Consider the following 22559-nt stretch of genomic DNA (forward strand, 5'->3'; position numbering starts at 1 on the left):
TCTTTCCTTCTACCGACTGTCTATAAAGCAAGTGGCAAAAGGCTTGGTGGTTGGCACCCAAGGTTCAAAGTTCGAATCCTAGTTGATTTACATTTTTTGCTAAGTTTATTTCTAAATGAAATAAACGAAGCGGGTAGTGTGCTACCTATCTCTCAAAAAAAAAAAAAAAATCTTTCCTTCTAGAATTTAAATATGTTTTTTTTTGAATTTTAGTATGAACAAAGAAAAACAAGATTAGTGAAAAAAAGATGACTCTTGGATGATACAGTTGTCGGATTATAGTTTTATTTGTTAAACTGTAAGACCTGCACAGCCCTTCGAAACCAACACAAACTCCAGCATTTGGAACTTGTCTGGCTTGTGGTATAGTGTAGTAATTATAATATTTGATAAAAAAAAACTGTTAAAATATTGGTGTTATTCCGAGATGCACTATATTAAACTGTTTTAATTACTAATTTTTACAGCAGCATTATAAGAGCTAAATTAATACTTCTACTTACAGTTTTGCTTTATCTACCAATAGAATATCTATCTCAAGCAGCGGGTCTTGAGTTCGAACTCTGAATGTAAGCGGAAATGAGCGTATGCATGGGTCACGAGAATCTTTTTTTTTTTTTTTTGAAGAACAGAAGCATTAGTGTTAAATATAAAAATATTTAAACATCATATTTTACTAAACTTAAATTTTAGAGTACACCGGTTGTTTCATATATTTCATAATTGGAAGCATTATTTTTTATCATTAAAAATTTAATAAAATATTATTGTTACTAAAATTAGAAGTAAGCGTTGTGTGCCTCAAAGAGTCTATTATTAGAGACACGAAAAGAATAATAAAAAACGAAGGCTAAAGAAAAAGAGATATTTATTTTATTGAAAATGAACAAATAAAATTATGGCCGGCCGTCAAAATTTACCTCTGTTGTCCAACTCTTGTAACTCTATTTTTTTAAAAAAAAACTATAATTGATTTCACTTGCATGGTACAATAGTCAACGACAAGAAAGAGAGAGAAAAACTAATTAAAAATAATGATTGTAGTATTTTTTTACTCTCTTATTTTTAGTAAAATAATTAAAAAATGAATAACTAAAGTCCTAAAACATTAATTTTTAATCAAATAAACATCAGTAAAAATTATTTTTTGAGTTTAATTTTTGTTAAATTGCTAGTCATTTTCAATTTGAACATTTTTTTTTTTTTTTTGAGAAAAAGATAGCAAGCTACCTGCTTCATTCATAAAGTGAGATGAATTAAACGTACAGGATGGAAGCAACTACGGCCTCCGTAGACGAAAAAGGTGAAAACAGGGTTAGATGCAATAAAAAGAAATAAAAGATAAAAGAGGAAAGGTAAGTGAAAAGCGGAGGGAGTTGGTCAATTGAGTATTCCCCAGTCACTTATTAATCTGTTGATGCGTTCAAATGACCGAACTGCATTGGGGGATGCGGCCCGAAAGATTACCAAGTTTCTATTTGTCCAGACAACTCACCAGATTGCAACCAGATGGATTAAACCTTTGGATTTCTTTGCAGCGTCAGTGGTTCCAGATACATTGACCCAAAGCGGTTGAACATTACTTACGAACTAATCTGAACATTACTTACGAGCTAACAAAAAGGGGGTTGAGGTGTCTATTCTTGCGCGTTAATCAATAGGGGTTAGTTCTTTTCTCTGAGGATGGACTTGTACGAAGATGGAGAAAGGTGGCCCGCTTAGACAAAGGAAAAGAATTATTGCTTAGTCCTGATTTATGAATTGGGACCAGTAGTTTTCAAGTCGTTGAAATAGCTATTTATTAAAAATTTGCTTTGCTTAGAAAAAACAAAGATTAATATTCTCTTTGCAATCGAATCGCCTTAATACATTCCGTATGATGCTTTTAATTTCGTCATTCAATTCTTTTATTATTAAAAATAAATATTAAACTAAAATCTACATTAAAAGAAAAAAAAAATCTAAAGATGTGCCAGCATGCGCTGTGGACTAGCTACGTGATGAATCATGTAACAATTTCTCGTGATTACGAAGTTAAATTAATTTTCACATAAACTAGTTAATAGAGGAGTAAATCAGCAAATACAAGGATCTAATAGCTCCTAATTTTGAGGATAATAGTAATTTTTTTAAGGAAACATGCTCACAGACGTTTGACCTTACAAATTTTCTGCTCAGAAAATTAACTAGTATTTATATCTGCAAAAAAAAAAAAAAAAAAAAAAAAAAAAAAAAAAAACACAATAGAAAACGATAATAGAAAACGATACAAAGCAAGAGAGAGAGAGAGAGAGAGAAAATCTAATTTTATTGCTGGAGGAAAGAACAAAAAAGAAATATTTTAAATACTTCAAAATATTATTTTTATAAATTATTATATATTTAATAAAAATATTGTGCAGATCATAACATAACATATTAATAATATATAGAAACACGGTGCAGAGGATTAAGAGTGAGTGACGAAGACATCGTACTGGACGACGGTGTAACCGGTGGTTTGGTCGAAGGTGTGCGTCCGCGCCTGCGCGTAGCCACGGGCGAGCCTGAAGAGGCCGCTGCCGCCGACCACGGCCATCTCGCGCACCTGCGAGAAGACGTCATTGCGGCCCATGATGACGATGGTGCTGTTGGCGTAGTCGCCCTGCGCGAAGACGAAGGTCATGGCCATGAGGAGGCCGACGCTGTCCTTGCCCGCGAAGGAGTAGAGCCCCTGGGCGTGGCCCACCAAGGGGGACGACAGGTTCGGCCCCACCGTGAGCGGGTCGTCGATCATGACGATGGTGCCGAAGCTCGTCGTCGAGTTCTTCTCTGAGGGCGCCTGCGCCACACGCACCGACGTCGGGCTCGGCCCGCTCACGATGTCGTGCCAGAAGAACTGGAAGTGGCTCTGCGTCTCGTAGGCCGCCTTTTCGACGCGCTTCTCGCTCCGCAGGAAGCTGCTCATCTGCTCTTCGGAGTGCGCCCAGCACGAAGAGGAGGAGAAGAAGAAGAAGAGGAGAAAGGTGGTGAGAATGGGGAAGAGCTTGGCCATGGTGGGGGAGAGTGGGAGTAAAGGGTAATGCAAAGAATGGGGTATTGGGGTTAGCTAGGGAGGCGTTTATAATAGTTTTAAGGAAAGAGAAATGATTGAGTAAGCAATCGGACCGCTTTTGCGCGCCATTCAAAAGGTGGTAACCTGTCATTACCTACCGCTTTATTATACGGAAACGCAGAGTTCGATCTAATTTTGTTCCATACTTAACGTAGACTCGACTTAGCACCAAATTTTCACTCCACATAGCACACTACACTATAATTGTGAAAAAAATACTATATACATCAGTTTCCACACATACAGAGCTCACCACAATAATCGGGTTCTTCGCACGATCTACATTGTACGTGTCATATAAAACAACACTCCTATAAAGTATCCCTCCCTCGCATGCACGGATGCACCCACCCACGCACCTAGTGCATCCAAAAACACTCCACTTAAAACAACTCTTCAAACCCTGAGTATGATGGACCACCAGAGCTCACCGTCCTACATCACGGCTGTTAATTTCCTCATTTATTCATTGCGTAGTACATAGGCTACAAGGCATCATAAATTTTAGTATAAATAGATTTCTATTTTTATTCAAATTTAAATTCTTTTCGATTTATTTATTATAAATTTGAACTTTTCATTCTAATTTGAATAGAATTTGCTATGCGTTTAATAAATCAAACCCTAATATTTAGGTTGATAAATAAGAAAAATTATTGCCTAGACACTATGTATAAATTGAAACAAGTGGTTTTCAAACAGTTGAAACAACTACAACTATTTATTGGACCCCCGGGATGTTAGCTAGGATGAAACAATAAGACCGCGCGCGTGCACACGCACGTGCGAGCCTAGAAAGCCAACTTTACCCCACCGAAGGCATCTTCCACCTAAAACTATAAAACTCGCAACATTTCACGTCCCGGGCATGCACCTAACAAAATTAAATTGTGCTTTGATATCAACTGCTCCCAAAAATCTACAAGCTTATGTTCTGGTGCCAATCTCTTTTGAGTATCACTTCGGTGGTTCGACAATCCTGAGCTTTAATTTCAGATGTTGAGAATCCACAAGTCACTCCGACTCCAATTATTATAAATTCGGTATTCATTCTGATACTGATTGTAAAAATTCAGCAACATAAATACTCAATTAGATTTTTACCATAAATCTATCTCTTTAACGAAAGATTGACACAACTGTAAAAAAAATAAATAAATAAATATAGATTATGTAAGATTCACTAATCAATAAAAATATGACATCCGACTTTTTTTTATAGAGTAGTTTCTGCTCGATCCCTCTTTCTGAATCTCTGATCTCCATCTTTTCTCATCTTCTATCATACAAGAAGACTTACTCTTTCTCTTTCTTGCACGCGCTTGCGCACGCGGTGCACCCAAAGAAACTCTACTGGGAACAGCTCTCCGGAGTGTAGTACAGACCATCAGAGCTCAACCCTTGGCGTGCGGACTAAGGATGCCAATGGCCTTGGTACGAGCTTTTGAAATTTTAATAGAATCCGTGTTCGAACCCAGCGGGCTTAGCTAGTTTTTAACAAGTCTGAGTTTGGCCTACGGGTGTAAAAATTAAAAATTCCATGATGTGTTTGGATATGATTTTTATCTGTACCCGAATCCAAATTAATTTTATATTTTAAAATATTTAAAATTTTAATTTGTAATTTTAAAATTCATATTTAACTATGATAGGTTTAAAATTTCGGTAAAGGAAAATAACCGCTTTTGGGTTGGAATTCTTGGGATCAGTTTCCGGTTAATTTTGATTTTTTTTTTAAGATAGGTTTTGATTATGAAATTTCAAATTCGACAAATTTAGATTCAGATAGTCAGATTTTGGTTCGGTTTTTAAAAAACCTGCTCCGAATCGAGCGAGTTGACATCTCTAGTATGGATTCCACAGTAATAAGTTGTGCTCTGTCAATAGTCCATATGTGCATTATATAATGCATGGACTGCAATATATCTCAAATGTCAGTATAATTAGATTTCGATTTTAATTTAAAGTCAAATCTTACTCGATCAATTTATTTATTATAAATTTAAATTTTCATTCTAATCTAATTAGAATTTAAATCTAACCTAATCATAATGCTTACGTTGTTTTTTTTTTTTTTTACTTTTTTTGAGATGAATGGAAGATGCAAAACATTCCAACTTGCTTCATCAATTAGGCCAATGAACAAGCCAAGAAAAAGTGATTCCTTCACATACAGAAATGACAAATAATAAAAAAAGAAAGCAGAGATCTACAAGTGAGAGTTGAGAACTAAATGCCTCTAGTTCTGCAGTAGGCATCTTTCTTATCCAATCTTTTCATATTGTAACTATCACTTTTGCTACATTACGATTGCATCTTGTGTTAGAAAATTGGATTGTTTCTTAATTTCTAGCCATATTCTGTACCATATTGCGCTTCGAAGAAGATCACACCCACTTTATAAATGTTTCACGATTGATGTTGTTCTTCCTCTATTCTGTCCAAGCATCTAACAACTATCTGGCAAGCATCTAGCTAACACTTAGGCTGATCAAAGAAAGAAAATTACTGATTATCGCTGATTTATAACTTGAGACAAGTACATTTCAAATTGTTTTTTTTTTTTTAAGAGCTAGGTAACACACTACCCATTTCGTTTATTTCATTTAGAAATAAGCTTAGCTGAAAATGTGAATCAATTAGGATTCGAACTTGGAATCTCAGTTACCAACCACCAAATCCTTTGCCACTTGCACTAGAGACGGTGTAATCTAGTTAATCCAACACGTTTTTTCAAAGTATCAATTTTTTTTTTCACTTTTTAAAATAATTGAGATTTAAAATGTTAAAGCAAACGACGTGCCAGCACGCGTTGCAAGACTACGTGATGCATCGTGCAATAATTTCTCCCAATCACGAAGTAAACTAATTAATCTTCGGATCACGCGATTCACGTGGTAGACAGAATGCAAGCAATAAGTTTATTGAGGCTTATAATTCGCGCGTGACAATTGGATGCAATATATGGCAAAATTTTTAAAAATAAGTCAACCATCACAAGGCTCTAATAACTCCTACTTTCGAGAAAAATAATGTGCTTTGGACAATTGCCCATAAATTCATTAATCTTAAAAATTTTCTCAAGCGCAATGCTACATCCACAACTACCCTTTGATTGTAATTTTATAATCCATCTATTCATTGACTAATTTTTTTATCACTAATTATATTACTTTTTAATACTAAAATAGAAAAGATTGTATAAATTCTACAAAGAGAATTTTAAGTTTTGAATTAATGATTGTAATCTCACAACCCTTTCTAAATTGCGGGCTTAGAATTTTTCTTTTCTAATGTATATATCACCCGCTAAACTTTGAAAGAAAATGCAAATAGAAAAGTGGAAAGAAAAAAAAATGGCCAATTTGCATAAAAAATCCACTTATTTTGGGCTTTTGCAAAACCGGGCCACTTTTTTTGTTCTTGCAGATTCGGTCCACTTTTTCAGCAAACTGACCAAAATACCCTTTTTACTTTTTCTCTTTACTCTTTCTCTCTCCTCTTCGTTTCTCTCGTTCTTTTTTTTTCTCGCCGGCAGAGCGGAGGCGGAAACGGTCCGTCTCGCCTCTCACCCTCATTCTCTAGCCCTCGCCCTCGCCCTCGCCCTTACCCTCGTCCACGCACCCCCAACCTTCCTCGCCTCCAACCCCGCCAAGGCCGCGCCACGACTTCTTTTTTTTTTTGCTTTTTTCTTTTCTTTTCTTCTCCGACTCTTCTCCACCGTCTCCGACGACGACGCCTCTCTCGTCCTTCTCGTCCTTCCCCGCCTTTCTCATCTCTCCCTCTCCCTCATTCTCTGCCGCCTCCGACGACGATGCATCTTCGCTGGCGCCGACGTCGACACCGTGGAGGTCACTGCGGCGCTACAGGCTCGGAGCGGGGGTCCTTACCGGTGTCGTCGCCGGCACCGTGGCTGTTGGCAGAGAAGGTGACAAAAAAAATTATAGAAAAAACAGAAAAAAAAAATAAAGATAAAAAATTAGATAAAAAGAAAGATGAACATCAAATTGTATCGTTAACTGTAAAAAAAATTATAAATTGCATTATTTAAGATGTAAAACTGCAGCTTTAAGATGAAAACTACACTCTTTAAACGAAAATTACACTCTTTGATAAATATTTACACTGTTTCCCTTCTTGTTACACTTTTTCAGATGTAAACTGCATCAATTAATATGAAAGTTACACTCTTTAAACAAAAGTTGCACTGTTTCTCCTCTTGTTGCACCATTTTTTCTCTTATTATACTATTTTTTATCTTAAACTGCACCATTTTAAGAGATATTTATACTGTTTCTTCTCTTGTTGCACCATTTCTGTGTAAATAAGAGGAGAAATAGTGCAACAAGAGGAGAAACAGTGCAAGAAGAGAAGAAACTGCACTGTTTTAAGAGATATATATACTGTTTCTCCTCTTGTTGCACCATTTCTGTGTAAATAAGAGGGGAAATAGTGCAACAAGAGGAGAAACTGCACTATTTTAAGAGATATATCTACTGTTTTTTCTCTTGTTGCACTGTTTCTCCTCTTGTTGCACCATTTCTGTGTAAACAATAGAAGAAATAGTGCAACAAGAGGAGAAACAATGCAATAAGAGGAGAAACTGCACCCTTTTAAGAGATATTTATACTGTTTCTCCTCTCGTTGCACCATTTTTGTGTAAATAAGAGGAGAAATAGTGAAACAACAGGAGAAACAGTGCAACAAGAGGAGAAACAGTATAAATATCACTTAAAAGGATGCAGTTTAAGATAAAAAATAGTATAATTTTCATTCAAAGAGTATAATTTTTATCTTAAACCAGCAGTTTACATCTTAAATAGTGTAACTTATAATTTTTTTTATAATTAACGATATAATTTCATCTTCATCCTTCTTTTTATATAATTTTTTATCTTTATTTTTTTTTTCTGTTTTTTCTATAAATTTTTTGTCACCTTCTCTGCCAACAGCTACGGCGCCGGTGACGGCACCGGTGACAACGCCGCTAAGGACCCCCCGCTCCGAAGCTGTAGCGCCGCAGTGACCTCTACGGTGTCGACGTCGGCGCCGGCGAAGATAAATCGTCGTCGGAGGCGGCAGAAAATGAGGGAGAGGGAGAGATGAGAAGGGCGGGGAAGGGCGAGAGGCGTCGTCGTCGGAGACGGTGGAGAAGAGTCGGAGAAGAAAAGAAAAGAAAAAAGCAAAAAAAAAAGTCGCGGCGTGGCCTTAACGGGGTTGGAGGCGAGGAAGGTGGGGGGTGCATGGACGAGGGCAAGGGCGAGGGCGAGAGAATGAGGGTGAGAGGCGAGACGGACCGTTTCCGCCTCCGCTCCGCCTCCGCTCTGCCGGCGAGAAAAAAAAAAAAGAACGAGAGAAACGAAGCAGAGAGAGAAAGAGGAAAGAGAAAAAGTAAAAAGGGTATTTTGGTCAGTTTGCTGAAAAAGCGGACCGAATCTGCAAAAATGAAAAAGGTGGCCTGATTTTGCAAAAGTCCAAAATAAGTGGATTTTTTATGCAAATTGGCCTTAAAATTACAATTTAAATTTTAATTTGAATCCATAAATTTAATTTAAGTTTGAAATAAAATTTGAATAAAACTTTATATAAATTAAAATTTAATTTAAATTCAAATTCATAAGTTAGATTCAAAATACTTGATTAAATTTTAAATTTTAATTTTAAGTTCAAATTAAAATTTAAAATAATATATTTAATTTTTAAATTTTAACTCATATTTTAATTAAAAAAGTTTGAAAAAATAAATTTAATCCGAATAAATATCCATGCCGTCCGAATTCAACTTCCAATCCGGCCTCCTAGGCCGGATTGAAAAAAGAGATGATTGGGGAATTCCCATTCCACTCGGAAATCGAAATCGGAATAGGACTTCCGCGTACCAAACACCCACAAACGAATTTACCCATTCCGATTCTTGAGTGAAAATGAAGCGAACTAAACACGCCCTTATTGGAATTTCATAAACTCTTGGATGATCAAGTTGTAAGATTTATATGTCTTATCTTGATGTACAAATAGCATTTGCCATGATCTATATAATAAAATTAAAAAATAAAATGAGATATTTATGAAGTCATACTAAATTTTACTAGTTTAATTAGTAGTTAATCTTTAACCCACTAATATATCCTCGTTTTTAAAATGGCTAAAATATAAAAAAAATTCTTCAAAAATTATATCAACCTTTTGCTTCCTCTCTGGATTTTAAAAATCTATATTTTACACTCTTAAAATTTAGAAATATTTTCAGAAGATTATGGCCTTAAATAATGGAGAAGGCGAAATAATCAAATTATTTTCACTGGTTCTATAAGAAAAAAATAATTTTTAAAATTTTTTTTTGTTAGGTTAAAATATTTTTAATATAAATTATATGAAATGAACGAAATGGTGATGGAATGCGTGAGTTAGATAAATTAAATTAAAATTTTAAATAAATATAATATAAATTTTAAAAAATTAGAATAAGTAGATATTTACGGAGAATATACTATATTTTAGCTTTTTATTAAGTCAATTGCATACAGGTCCCCGCGAACGTAATGAATTATAGATATATCCATGTAAAGTTCAACTTTCATAAATTATCCTGCAAAAGTTCTAATATTTTCAGATATGTCCTTGCCGTTAGAATTTGTTAGAAAAGTTTAGTTAACCATAGGTTAAATACTTTACTCGGGTTAATTTTTGACATTTTTATCCCTTTTATATTATACTGTTATAATTTTTGTAGGAACGTATTTGTATGGCAAAATTGAAAATATAAACAGTTTTCTAACGGTTCTCTAATGGTAACAAATCAGAGGGACATATCTGAAAAATATCAAGACTTTTGCAGGATTAATTTATGAAAGTTGAATTTTATAAAGATGTATCTGTAATTTACTATGTTTGCGGGATTTGGATGCAATNAGCATATCCTGCATGTGTCTCTTGAACCTATCCCATCTACCATTACAGGGAGGGAAACAAAAAAAAAAAAAAAAAACTCAAATAAAAATAATATATTTTATTTGTATAAAATTATTATTGTATTAATGAACATAGAAACGTCCATCGTATACGAATATCAACACATCAATAATATATAAAAACTCCAGCAACAGTAAGATAGGAGATCATGCAAATGGATTAAGAGTGCGTGACAAAGACGTCGTATTGGACGATGGCGTCGCCGGTGTTGTTGTCGAGGGTGTGCGTCCGCGCCTGCGCGTACCCAGTAGCGTGCCTAAAGGGGCCGCTGCCGCCGACCACGGCCATCTCCCTGACCTCGGAGACGACGTCGTTGCGGCCCATGATGACGATGGTGTTGTTGGTGTACTTGCCCTGCGTGAACACGAACGTCATGGCCATGAGGAGACCGAAGCTGTCCTTCCCCGAGAAGGCGTAGAACCCCTGCGCCCGGCCCACCAGCTCGGTGGACAGCTCCGGCCCGACCGTGAGCGGGTCGTCGATCATGACGATGGTCCCGAAGAACGTGGTCGAGTTCTTCTCCGACGGCGCCTGCGCCACCCGCACGGAGGTCGGGCTCGGCCCGCTCACGATGTCGTGCCAGAAGAACCGGAAGTGGCTCTCCGTCTCGTAAACCGGCTTTTTGACGCGCTTCTCGCCCAGCACGAAGCTGCTTTGCTCTTCGGAATAGGCCCAGGAGGAGGACGAGAGGAGGAGGAGGAAGAAGATAATGGTGGTGAGAATGGAGAAGAGCTCGGCCATGGCGGAAGAGAGCGATGGAAATGGAGAAGGGATGGTTCTATAACTTTTCTATGCTGATGTATGATGGGGTGTGCTATATATATAGGGAGAGAAATTGCTTGCCGAGTCGACGAGTCAGTAGAGCCGCTTTGTTTTTGGGAGGCATCGGTTGGTGGGGTGGGTACGGACTCTGCTTTTATTTTTGTCATCGGCAGTTTTTAAGTACATCTCGAGGTCGGCGTGGACTTTGTGAACATCCATAAAAAATAATAAAAAAGAATAATAATAATAAGTAAGAGTGGGAACTGCTCAACATGTAACTAATAATCTCGCCTTGAAATCATCTTCACTAAATTTTTATTTCACACTTTAGCTGATTTAATTGATCTTGGCAATGAAATAGGATAATGCGTTTTAGTTAAAAATATGGCAGTGAATCGTAGTTACTAATTGTAGAGTTAGTAATTAATGGACGTGACTTCATTTAGTTTGGTTTGAAGAGGTCATCAAACTACTATAGCAAAATGATTAAATAAAGTTATATTTAAAGATTTGTTAGTTATCACGCCTACAATTTTTTTCTATTATTAAAAGCTTTTATTAAAATTGAAAATTTCCTCTATAGATAGTAAAATAAACAATTAATTTGCTTGGCTCAACTAATCGTTCTATATGTTTTTTCTTTTCGGTCTCTCTAAATATGGTGATGAGTATATGATTATTTTTTTGGGTTTAACAGAGAAGCGGTAGTTAGTGTATCGCGTATAATAAAAAGTAGACGGGGTCAATACGGCAATTTTCTATAGTGGAGTATGCTGTATGCAGTGGGGTCAAAAGAAGTTAGAAAAAGCAAAAAACGTACAGAGTTCACATGGCTCTGCTGTCCGGAGAAAACAAATTAAAGCAGTTGCAAATATTCATTCTCCTCGTCAGAAATGCGTAGCCTGCACGTCGTATTGGACCATGGCGCCTCCGGTGTTGGAGAAAGTTACGACTGTAACATTTATGCGAGACCATCAATGATCACGCAATCATATACTTTTTTTTAAATATATAAAAAATATATTTTTTTAACAATTACGATGAAATTGATGAATTCAAAGAAAAAAAAAATCTGATTAATTCAGAATGTTATAGAGCAATATAACTAACGTATTCTAAATTTTTTTTTTTTTTTGTGTTTAGGGCTGCTGCACAGTATGGAGCTGTCGCATCCGTGCCGACCCGATCCGGCCCGAACTTTAGGGCTGTACTGGGCCTCTCCCCTTCGCCCGACGACTCAATACGACACGGTTAGCAACGGACACGAACCATGCCGGGCGGAGGAGAGGTCTGTCGCCCAGCACAGCGTGGCTCACTTGGGCCATGCCAATTGGGCCAGCACGATCCGAACCCAAGAGCCCAAGGCAACTTGCTTTGGGTCTTGGGATCCGAGCTACTGCGTCTCCCTAGGAGGCAGCAGCTCTTCTGATTTATAAATTGAGACAAACATCTAGATTACAAATTGCGGAGATAACTATATGTTTATTTAAAAAGTTTACTCACTAAAAATACAAAGAATCTCATTGCTATCGATATTTTCGCCCACATATATATTGTGGACTCATGTTGATGCACCGTCTTGTACTTTGCCACAACGCTTGTCTATAATCTAGTTATCCAATACTTTTTTAAAAAAATATCAACTTTTTTTTTTCACTTTTTTAAAGAATTGAGATTAAAATGTAAAAGCAAACGAGATGCGAGCACGCCTTGCAAGAGTACGTGATGCATCGTCCAATAATTTCTCCCAATTACAAAGTCAAATAATTAATCTTCCCACCACGCGATTCACGTGGCAAATCGAATGCAAGCAATAAGTTTATTGAGGCTATAATTCGCGCGTGAAATGTAGATGCCCTTTATGGGAAAAAAAAAATAAAATAAGTAAACCATCACAAGGCTCTTATAGCTCCTATTTTCGAGAAAAATAATGTTTTTTTAGACAATTTCCCATAAGTTCTTTTATCTTAAAAATTTTTTCAAGCGCAATGCTACATCCATAACTACCCTTTGATTGTAATTTTATAATTTATCATTTTTTTAATACTAAAATTAGAAGAGATTGTATAAATTCTAGAAAGAGAATTATAAGTTTTGAATTGATGATTGTAATCTTACAATCCTTCTTAAACTGTGGACTTAGAATTTTTCTTTTCTAATGTATATATCATCCGAAAAACTTTGAAAGAAAATACTGTAGGAAACTGCATGGATTGTCAGTCATTCGATCGCTACCAATACAAATACGCAAAAATAGAAAAAATCAAACGATAAAATAAATAAAATACAGCAAAAAAGAGCAAAATTTATGTGGTTCGGCAATTGACTATATCTACGAAAAAAGCGAGAGAGATATATTCCACTATATAAAGAAACAAAAATTCAAACTTATTCCTTCTATCTTCTTCAGATAAAAAAATTAAGAACCTTATGATGGATCCTATCTTTCTCTTGTTTCAATGAAAATTTTAAAAATTACTGAAAAAAGTTTTTCGTAAAACTGAGAAAATTAAATTCGAAAATATCAAAAACTCTGATCAAATTCTTTATATCGTTGCTTCGATGAATCACCACCTCTCAGCCAATTGGTCGAGCATGCAACTGTGCTCCGCTGCCAGTTCCGATCCAAACGTCGCATGCGCCTCTCTCTTGCCGTCGTAGGCCATCCGATCGACGTCCTGAACGCTAATTAATTTTCTCACATACGAACGCACACAGTACATTCACAACGGCATGCATATACATATATAGATGCATTAGCTGGTCAACAAGTCAACTACTATTCACCGAATATTAATTAGACTCAACCTCGTATGGATAAACATGTATCTTGCACCAATAAAAATCAACTTCAAGATCTATTGATACATACCATAGATCTAGTCTATACCATCTTTCATGAATCAACTTAATGGATTAATTAATTTGACTCAATCTTAGTTAAAAAAAAAAAAACATATTCTTAGCAAATACATGTAGAAAAAAAAGAAAAAAAAAATCCAAAGCAAAAGAGTGAGGCCGAGGATATAATTTCATTGTTGGAGAGAGAGAAAAAAAATTTCAAATAAAAAATATATATTATGTCAGTGAAGACATACATATGTATCATATATGAAAGACAACACATCGATAATATATAAGTACTGCAACATGCAAGGTTAGTATACCATGCATGCAAATGGATCAAGAGTGCGTGACAAAGACATCGTATTGGACAATGGCGTCGTGAGTGTTGTTGTCATGGGAGTGTGTCCGCGCCTGCGCGTACCCAGTAGCGTGCCGGAAGGGGCCGCTGCCGCCGACCACGGCCATCTCCCTGACCTCGGAGAAGATGTCGTCACGGCCCATGACGACGACGGTGCTGTTGGTGTACTCCCCCTGCGTGAACACGAACGTCATGGCCATGAGGAGGCCGAAGCTGTCCTTCCCCGAGAAGGCGTAGAACCCCTGCGCCCGGCCCACCAGCTCGGTGGACAGCTCCGGCCCGACCGTGAGCGGGTCGTCGATCATGACGATGGTCCCGAAGAACGTGGTCGAGTTCTTCTCCGACGGCGCCTGCGCCACCCGCACGGAGGTCGGGCTCGGCCCGCTCACGATGTCGTGCCAGAAGAACCGGAAGTGGCTCTGCGTCTCGTAAACCGGCTTTTTGACGCGCTTCTCGCCCAACACGAAGCTGCTTTGCTCTTCGGAGTAGGCCCAGGAGGAGGCCGAGAGGAGGGGGAGGAGGAGAAGGGTGGTGAGAATGGAGAAGAGCTTGTCCATGGTGGAAGAGAGATGGAAATGGAGATGGGATTGCTTGCTTTTGTCTTATCTTTTGCAATAAAAAATATCGCAGCATATCGTAGTTACCCGTCATGTAAGGTTAGTAATTAATGGACATAACTTCATTTAGTTTGGTTTGAAGAGACGATCAAACTACTACAGCAAAATGATTAAATAAATCTGCATTTAAGATTTGTTAGTTGTCACGTTTGTAATTTTTTTTCTATTAGTAAAACTTTTTATTAAAATTGAGAATTTACTCTATAGATAGTAAATTGAACAATTTATTTGCTTCGCTCAACTTATCTTTCTATATTTTTTGTTTTCGGTCTCTCTAAATGTTGTGATGAGTATATGATTTTTTTGGGTACAACGTTGAAAGAGTAGACGGGGTCAATAGGGCAATTTTCTATGGTGGAGTATGCAGTAGGCAAGTTGGGGTTGAAAAAAAGTTAGAAAAAACAAAAACGTACGGAGTGCGCATGGCTCTACTGTTCGGAGAAAACAAATTAAAGCGGTTGCAAATATTTCCCTTGTCAATAATGCCTAGCATGCACGTTGTATTGGACCACGACGTCCCGGTGTTGGAGAAAGTTATGATTGTAACATTTGTATCAGGTCATCAATGATCACTGAATTATATTTATTTAAAAAATTAATAATAAAAATATTTTTTTAATAATTATGATAGAATAGTTGAATTTAAAAAAAAAAAAATCTGGTTAATTGAAGATGCTATATTAGCAATATAACCGGCACATTCTTTTCTCCTTTTTTTTTTCATGGCTAAGGCTAGGCTGCAGCTTAGTACGAATCTATAGTACCCAAACCGCCCGGCCTGGTTCAAACTTTAGGGCTGTGCTCGGCCTCTCCCCGTGGGCCCAACGGCTCGGCCTGGCACAACCCTAACCGTGCCGGGCGGAGAAAAGGCTCATTGGCCAGGCACACATCGCTTGCTTGGGTCATACCAGTCGTGCCAGCACGGTCCAAACCCCATGATCCAAGGCAAGTTACTTTGGGATCTGAGCTCCTGGGGCGAAGGACCAAGGAATTCTCCTTCACAGACCTTGGGGGAGCAATTTTGGTCCAATGGACCAAACAATTTTGGTGCATTGGACCAAAAACTCTCTTTATTCTTTTTTTTCAAATTTTTTTTTAATTTAAATATTTATTATTTTATAAATATTTTTATAATTTTTAAAAAATTTTAATCAAAATATTAATTTCGATAGAAATAATTTATTATTTATATTTTAAATTTTACATTTTTAAAAAAATATATATAAATCTTATGGGGTCGGCCGAAGCAGGGCCCATACCTTTCGGGCCTAAGGGCCGTGCTGGGCCAGAAGCTGGTAGCTCCGACCTGCCGAAATTCGGAACCAGATTCTGCAGAGATAATGCGGACCGTGCAGGTCTAGCACGACGCACATTACACTCCTAACCGTGTTAGGGTTGAATGAGTAGGTTCGCGCATGTGCGCGCTCACGTGCAACGCTGAAAAGCCCATTTCCCGGACTGTAGGGTCTGGCAGGGCCCACATTGCAACCCTACCAATATTCGGGGCTGTTTGGTTGTACGCATTTGCAACTGCAGTACAGTTGCAAATGCGTGCAGCCACAATTCCTTTGTTTGGTTTAGTATAGTTGAGTTCAACTGCTGCAGTTCCAACTGCACAAGAAGGCCTAAATGCTGCAGTTGGAACTACATCCAAATTGGTCGTAGTTCCAACTACAGTAATTGGTCAGAGATAGGATCACCCACAAATTAATAATAATAAATAAATAAATAAATAGCTAAATAAATAAATAATATATGTATATAGGTAAATAAAAATACTTATAAATAAACTCATACTAATAAAATTTTTTAGACAATACAAGCTTTGTGCAAAAAATTAATTTTTTTAAATTTATTTTATTTAAAATATAAATATAGTTTTTTTTTCTAAATTTTTATAGAATGTGATCGTGTATGTTAATTTAATAAGTTTTAATTAATTATAATTATTAAAATTGATAAAAAAAAATGAGAGAATCGCTTAAATTTTTAAAGTTTGATTTACATATTAAAATTAAATAAATTAAAATTTTAAATGTGTCGATTAATAAGTTGAAGAATATTATATATATCTACTTATTTATTTATAAATAGTAAATTTAAATAATTAATAAATTTATATAATTATTTTATGTTTAGTGAAGGTAACCTCACCACTCTATCTGAAGAGATGACAAAATTCATAAATATAACTATCAGCTTCATATTACCGATCAGAAAAAATGTAACTGCAGCAGTTGCAACTGCGTAAAATCAAACAGACTAGGTGTAGTTATAACTGTAGTATTTGCAACTGCATGTATTTCCAACTACACTGTTTCTGCAACTACATCCAACCAAACGGCCCTTTAGGGTTGCATGAGTGCGTTCGTGCACGTCTAGACCCACACGCGAGCCTAAAAGGCCTACTTTCCCCGATTGTGGGCATCTTCCTCACCTCCGCGGCATAGTTGCGGCCCGACCACGGTGCGGTTGGTGGAGTTGGAGACATTGGGTTAATTTCGTGGCTAACCGTAAAACACATGCATGAAGATACTGCTTCATTATAATAAAAATTGCTCCTAAGTCCCTAATTAAACCCAAGTTGCTAACATCATTAGTAATTAGGGGTATTAAGAACACAACCCCAAATGAAAAAAAATCCAAAATGATTCGGAGCTCTGCTACTCGATCGGATGCTCAAAAAAAAATAGGGATGAAGAACTCAGCAATTATCGTATGAAATGGAAAGGTAGTGGCTGATGTGGTTTAGATTAATGCCGATACAATAATACTCCCTTGGTGAACACGGTACTAATAATTATTCAATAAAAAAGATCAAACCCCGCATAATTAAGTTCGACTGGTGTTGCAGGTTGATGTAAATGCCATTATGAGCGCTGCTATGTCACTCGGTAGCTGCGTGAAAAGAAAGGCTTATACTTAGTTCGCACTCCAATTTTTAAGATGAATTATTATATCTGTTATTTCTAAGGTCCAGTGTTCAATTCATTATTTAATTTTTAGAAAAGAAAGAGATCAATCCTTGACTCCTGGGATTTGCATATACATATTTACAAGGTATGAAAGAGATTCTGAATTAAAAAGCCTGTAGATAAATTAAGAAAAAGAATTTCAAATTTTTTTTTTTTTTTTGACACTTGTAGCATCACTTGATAGATTGTCCTTTGCTTCGCCATTCGTTTTCGCATCCCCTTAATTATTTACATGTATCATCAAAATTTTCAAAACAAAATCTGGTGGGCCATACCGAGCATATTTTTACAGTAAAAAACATCAAATCCTAAAACAATCCCCACCGTCCATCACAAAAGAATTCACAAGGCGTTTGACCCAAGCGAGGTTTCTAATAAAAGCCCTTCTCCATCCCAAACCGGCCTATAAAATCTATGATTTTCCAATTTAAATTTTAATAAAATATGGATCGTTTGTAACATAAAACAGCATACAGTAACAAACCGGATACTGCCACGTAGTCCAAACCGGATAACTTTGCTTCATTGCAACAATGCGTCGATTATACGCTGTTTCCTCGTCGTTACCGACAAGCTTTTGGGCTTCAATTATTTCAATTCACACGTGCTGGTCGTAATAATTGAAATGGGCCACACCGGCCGGCCCAAAAGTTAAATCTCACTGCTCGCGCAGTTAAATAGTTCGTGGTCTTGCATGGCCCAATCAATCTCAGTTATAATTAAACTGTAAATTGTTTTTTCACATGCTAATCAGAAAAAAAGGAAAGAATTTGGAATTCGAATTCCACTATACTCATGGCTTAATTAAAAGAATTCGATTAGAAACTGCTGTTGAGTGGAGAGTCTCTCCTATAAAAGCCCCCTCTGTATCGTCACAACAGAAGCACAACATAATGAAAGGCGAAATGGCTCTTCTTGCACCCAAACATTCTCTCCTTCTCCTCCTCCTCCTCCTCCTCTTCCAAGTTATCTTCTCCACCATTACCGCCGCCAACGCGGAGCTCACGACTCGCTTCTCCGAGCGTCCCCACAAGAAGAAGCTCAAGGAGAAGCTGAGCCATCTCCACTTCTACTTCCACGACATCGTCCGCGGCAAGAACATAACGGCGGTGCCCGTCACCGCCCCGTCGCGAAGCGCGGGCTCTCCGGCGTCGGCCTTCGGCGTGATAACCATCATGGACGATGCGCTGACAATGGGCCCGGAGCCGACGTCGGCGCCCGTGGGCCGGGCCCAGGGGATGTACGCGTGCGCGGCGCTCCAGGATCTGGGATTCCTGCAGGCCATGAACCTGGTGTTCACGGCGGGCACGTACGACGGCAGCGTCCTCACCGTGCTCGGTCGCAATGCCCCGCTCCACGCCGTGCGAGAGATGCCCGTCGTCGGCGGCAGCGGCCTCTTCCGCTTCGCCCGCGGCTACGCCGTTGCGCGGACCCACGACTTCGACGCGGCCACGGGGAATGCCGTCGTGGAGTACAATGTTTACGTCATGCACTACTGAAATCTAGTTCGTAAAACACACTCAAAATAAATTTTAATTGAAGTATAAGATATGACAGAGCTGTATCAATAATTAAGTAGCGCCCAGAATAAGTGGTCCATCAGGTTCACATGATTATGATTTTTTTTCTTGTTTTACCCCTTGTCTGGAACGTGTACGATTTTGTGGTCCTTTGTTTGGCTCCCAAGGATTAATTACATTGTTTGATGCATTAACCTGTAAATTTTTGGTCGCCTGCTTCATTTAACTGTTTATGTAAGTTATATCAACTTCGTTTATTTCTGGGCTAATGTTGTTTGTACCCCTGCATTGGTACGGATATATCATATTAATCCAGCCCAAAAACAGAAGAGAGAGAGAGAGAGAGAGAGAGAGAGAGAGAGAGAGAGAGTAAGCGAGAAAATATATGTCCAAAATTATTCTGCAAAAGTTCAAACAAACAACTCATTAGAATTAGAATTAAAAGAACCATAGCAATACAAACACGAAAAAATAAAGGTTCATTTGGAAAAATAACCAAATTTTTGTACAAGCAGAAGCGGTGCTTCGTATTCTTCTTTTCATTTTGTGCACATAAATAACCTATTTCCACTATACAAAATCAATTGTATCACCATTTCCAGCATTACATACAAAGGAATATATATTTCACACATCTGCCTCGGTAGCATAGTAAATAGTTAGCCCCTCTACATTAACTGAATAATCCTTGATATTTCGACCGCAATCTATTAACGATATCATTTAGCTGTCCCGTCTAAGTTTTCGTCTTTACCAACATCAGAATCCGTGAGAGGAGTCACAGCAGGCCGCCTTGTTGTAGAAATCTTTTTCCTGCTTCCTCTCATCGAGGAATTGCCACTGCTGGTACTTGATCCATCATGCTTAGTTAATCTTGGTTTTGGAAAGCTGAGTTCTCGATCGTTGTTGCCGTCCTCCAAAGTAAGCTTTCCCTGTTTGTCTTCTTGTGCTGTTTTGCGGTCTTCTTTGGTGAGTTTCTGGGGAACTGAAGAAGCTGCCGTTCTCTTTTGAGTTGGAATAGGAATGGAAATAGGGGATTTAAAAAGAGAGTGATTTCCTCCATTCGTGATCGTACATTTGCTGATGAGGTGGTGAAGCCAAACCACTAACTCCAGTATGATAGCTTCGGTCTTCTCCTTGTCCGCATGATGAAGTGTCTCCATCCTGATCAGATCAAGCTGCCCACCAAGGTTTTGATTCCTGGAAAAAAAAAAAAAAAAAAAACATACATCTAATAAAATTGTGCATTAAAAAGGGCTTATCTGATGTGTCTGTAGCCCCAGAGATTTAACAAATCAGAAGAAAATAAAGAGAGTGGATGAGCTTCTCACCCTGTGTTCGCCCACTCTCCGACCCATCCAAAGCCATGGTGTGCTCTGATTACAGTTTACAATACACAAAAAGGGAAGCAGATGGTTAGAAGGACTGAAGGTTCGAATATTAATGAATGATATAAGAAGCCACAATACCTAGTTGTGTTATTGGCGATAGGTACAAGCCATTGCAATGTTTTCTCCATTTCTGCTCTGATTTGAGGTGCTGTGAGCTACAAGAGTACAGTAAAAACCTCTTTTATTGAATAAAACTTCAAACATAATGCAAATGCCGCAGGGGCAGTCATGGTCGAACAATAAAATAGTAAGGAAAGAAACCAACCTCTTCGTCGACCTGAAATGATTGTAGCTTATTTCGTAAAGTAGATTTAACGGTAAGGGGCAATGCTTGGTACAATGCATCCCTAGCATTCGGAGGGACTGAACTTGACCGTGATACCTTGGATAAGTACATCATTATCAGAATAAGATTTCACATAATGATTATTTAGAGAAAGTTTTAATCTGCGTAATGATTATTTAAATATATTGAAAAAAAGGAACTTACAAGAGTATCAATCTGTGTAATGATATTTGCATAGTGCAGCGCGAGTCCAGCAGATCCTAACCTCTGATGGCTAGTAACGGACCTTTTCACAGTTTGATCTTCACCTACAATTTGGTAGAAATACAATTTTCCTTTTAATAAAAGAACAGAAAAGTTTGTGACAATGACATGAATTCAAAAAATTCAACGAGTTAAGAGAATATTGTGAGGACGGGCATCATGCATTCAGAGAAAAGCACGGTAAATTAAAAGATCTCAAATGATTATGTCGGTGATTTCAAAATTTAGATCATATGTACAATGAAAAGAACTTCTCAAGGATGTAAAAGAAATGGATTTCATATAAAAAAAACAATGATAAATTGTAAGAAACAAAAGGTAATTACCTGTAATTCTAAAGGCATCATGAATCTTCAAACCTAAAAAGTGGACAATGTCTACAAGCTTCTCCATGACCTACAGCAAAGACACAAATTATCACAAAATTCTATTCAATGCACTAGATAGAAACTTAACATCTATTTCTTCAAGTGAGTTAAATCAAATAATTATGCAATCTGTAATACAACTGCCCAAGCCACGTACATCTTCAAGTATCTTAGACCAAAGTGATTTCTTCTTTAAACTAATTACATGCTTCCTCTGGTTCTTCAACTCTTGCTTTATGATTTGAATTGTGTCCCCTACAACGTAACAGAAAGCACAAGTGATTACTAGCTGCAAAAGGATTATGCATGAACTTATCTTCATAGCAATGGATTGAATTCAGTCATCAAGTAAAACTGCCGTAACAGTAACAAATATATTCATGGAACGATAGAAGTGAAACATTTCCTAAGCCAAGGTCAAACTATCAATGGTTACATGCGAAGGGTCGGATTGGCTAACCTTTTTGAAATGCAACTGAACTGCCCTCTTCCTGAAGTCTTCGCCGATAATCTTGCTCAAATCTATCTAATGCATTCAACTCATGATAGAGTTCCTGATAGAAATAAATTTACCAAGGAGAATAAAACATTAAGAGACTTCCAGAGAAAGAAAATGATGCCAAAAAGACACATATCGCATACGAAAAAATTAAGCACAAAGTTCACTTCTGATTTCCATTGTGTTAGGTAAGTCTCTGTTCCTTATGATGAGTTTCAATCCCACCAGATTCATCATTGCATTTTACCATCCCCCAGAACCAATAGAAACATGCTACTTTTATGTAAAAACTCTCATCAGCAATTTATTAGGGATAAGCCTCAGGTTGACGAGATTAAAGTTTCTCTCCTTCATATACTTGCTAATATCTATTCACATTTACGCCCTTTTTCCTTCACTACTTGAGTACTTGTAGTATCTCAATAACATGGTTTTTTTTAAAAAAATCTCAATACAGAAGTTTCAGAATGTCTTGGTGAGAAAAGAAACCAAACCTTACTATATTCCATAAAATGAAACAAATTGGAAAATTATATCTTAGTTACTCTAAAACACACTTATTCACACGACACAAGTACCCAACCCCCCACCACCCCCCCACCCCCC

General features: G+C 37.4%; 5 protein-coding genes across 6 annotated transcripts in view; 1 reads left to right on the forward strand and 4 right to left on the reverse strand.

Moving 5' to 3' along the window:
• Window positions 2338-3182, reverse strand: LOC109722824 (dirigent protein 22-like). Its single transcript, XM_020250978.1, has one exon. The coding sequence runs from the start codon at window positions 3032-3034 to the stop codon at window positions 2450-2452; it is 585 nt and encodes a 194-aa protein (XP_020106567.1). The 5' UTR covers window positions 3035-3182; the 3' UTR covers window positions 2338-2449.
• Window positions 10084-10841, reverse strand: LOC109723436 (dirigent protein 22-like). The gene has a single exon (XM_020251791.1). It carries the CDS (start codon window positions 10805-10807, stop codon window positions 10226-10228), a length of 582 nt encoding a protein of 193 aa, XP_020107380.1. The 5' UTR covers window positions 10808-10841; the 3' UTR covers window positions 10084-10225.
• Window positions 13887-14836, reverse strand: LOC109723338 (dirigent protein 21-like). The gene has a single exon (XM_020251674.1). The coding sequence runs from the start codon at window positions 14588-14590 to the stop codon at window positions 14012-14014; it is 579 nt and encodes a 192-aa protein (XP_020107263.1). The 5' UTR covers window positions 14591-14836; the 3' UTR covers window positions 13887-14011.
• LOC109723276 (dirigent protein 22-like) lies at window positions 18431-19366 on the forward strand. Its single transcript, XM_020251600.1, has one exon. It carries the CDS (start codon window positions 18519-18521, stop codon window positions 19122-19124), a length of 606 nt encoding a protein of 201 aa, XP_020107189.1. The 5' UTR covers window positions 18431-18518; the 3' UTR covers window positions 19125-19366.
• The window catches only part of LOC109723275, a 5633-nt gene continuing 2675 nt past the window's right edge, over window positions 19602-22559 (reverse strand). For both annotated transcript variants that reach the window (XM_020251598.1, XM_020251599.1), the window contains exons 6-13: window positions 21915-22008; window positions 21612-21709; window positions 21413-21482; window positions 21027-21130; window positions 20802-20918; window positions 20615-20691; window positions 20477-20521; window positions 19602-20345 (exon numbers count right to left, since the gene is read on the reverse strand). In XM_020251598.1, the coding sequence (XP_020107187.1) occupies window positions 19865-20345; window positions 20477-20521; window positions 20615-20691; window positions 20802-20918; window positions 21027-21130; window positions 21413-21482; window positions 21612-21709; window positions 21915-22008 (1086 nt within the window). In that variant the 3' untranslated portion in view covers window positions 19602-19864. The remainder of the gene's footprint in view (window positions 20346-20476; window positions 20522-20614; window positions 20692-20801; window positions 20919-21026; window positions 21131-21412; window positions 21483-21611; window positions 21710-21914; window positions 22009-22559) is intronic.

Source organism: Ananas comosus, linkage group 17, assembly GCF_001540865.1.
Source record: "Ananas comosus cultivar F153 linkage group 17, ASM154086v1, whole genome shotgun sequence".
In the NCBI taxonomy this organism is placed as follows: domain Eukaryota; kingdom Viridiplantae; phylum Streptophyta; class Magnoliopsida; order Poales; family Bromeliaceae; genus Ananas; species Ananas comosus.

What these genes read in the sequence shown, in the direction of transcription:
- LOC109722824 (XM_020250978.1), bottom strand. Translation starts at nt 3,034, where the DNA reads ATGGCCAAGCTCTTCCCCATTCTCACCACCTTTCTCCTCTTCTTCTTC.
- LOC109723436 (XM_020251791.1), bottom strand. Translation starts at nt 10,807, where the DNA reads ATGGCCGAGCTCTTCTCCATTCTCACCACCATTATCTTCTTCCTCCTC.
- LOC109723338 (XM_020251674.1), bottom strand. Translation starts at nt 14,590, where the DNA reads ATGGACAAGCTCTTCTCCATTCTCACCACCCTTCTCCTCCTCCCCCTC.
- LOC109723276 (XM_020251600.1), top strand. Translation starts at nt 18,519, where the DNA reads ATGAAAGGCGAAATGGCTCTTCTTGCACCCAAACATTCTCTCCTTCTC.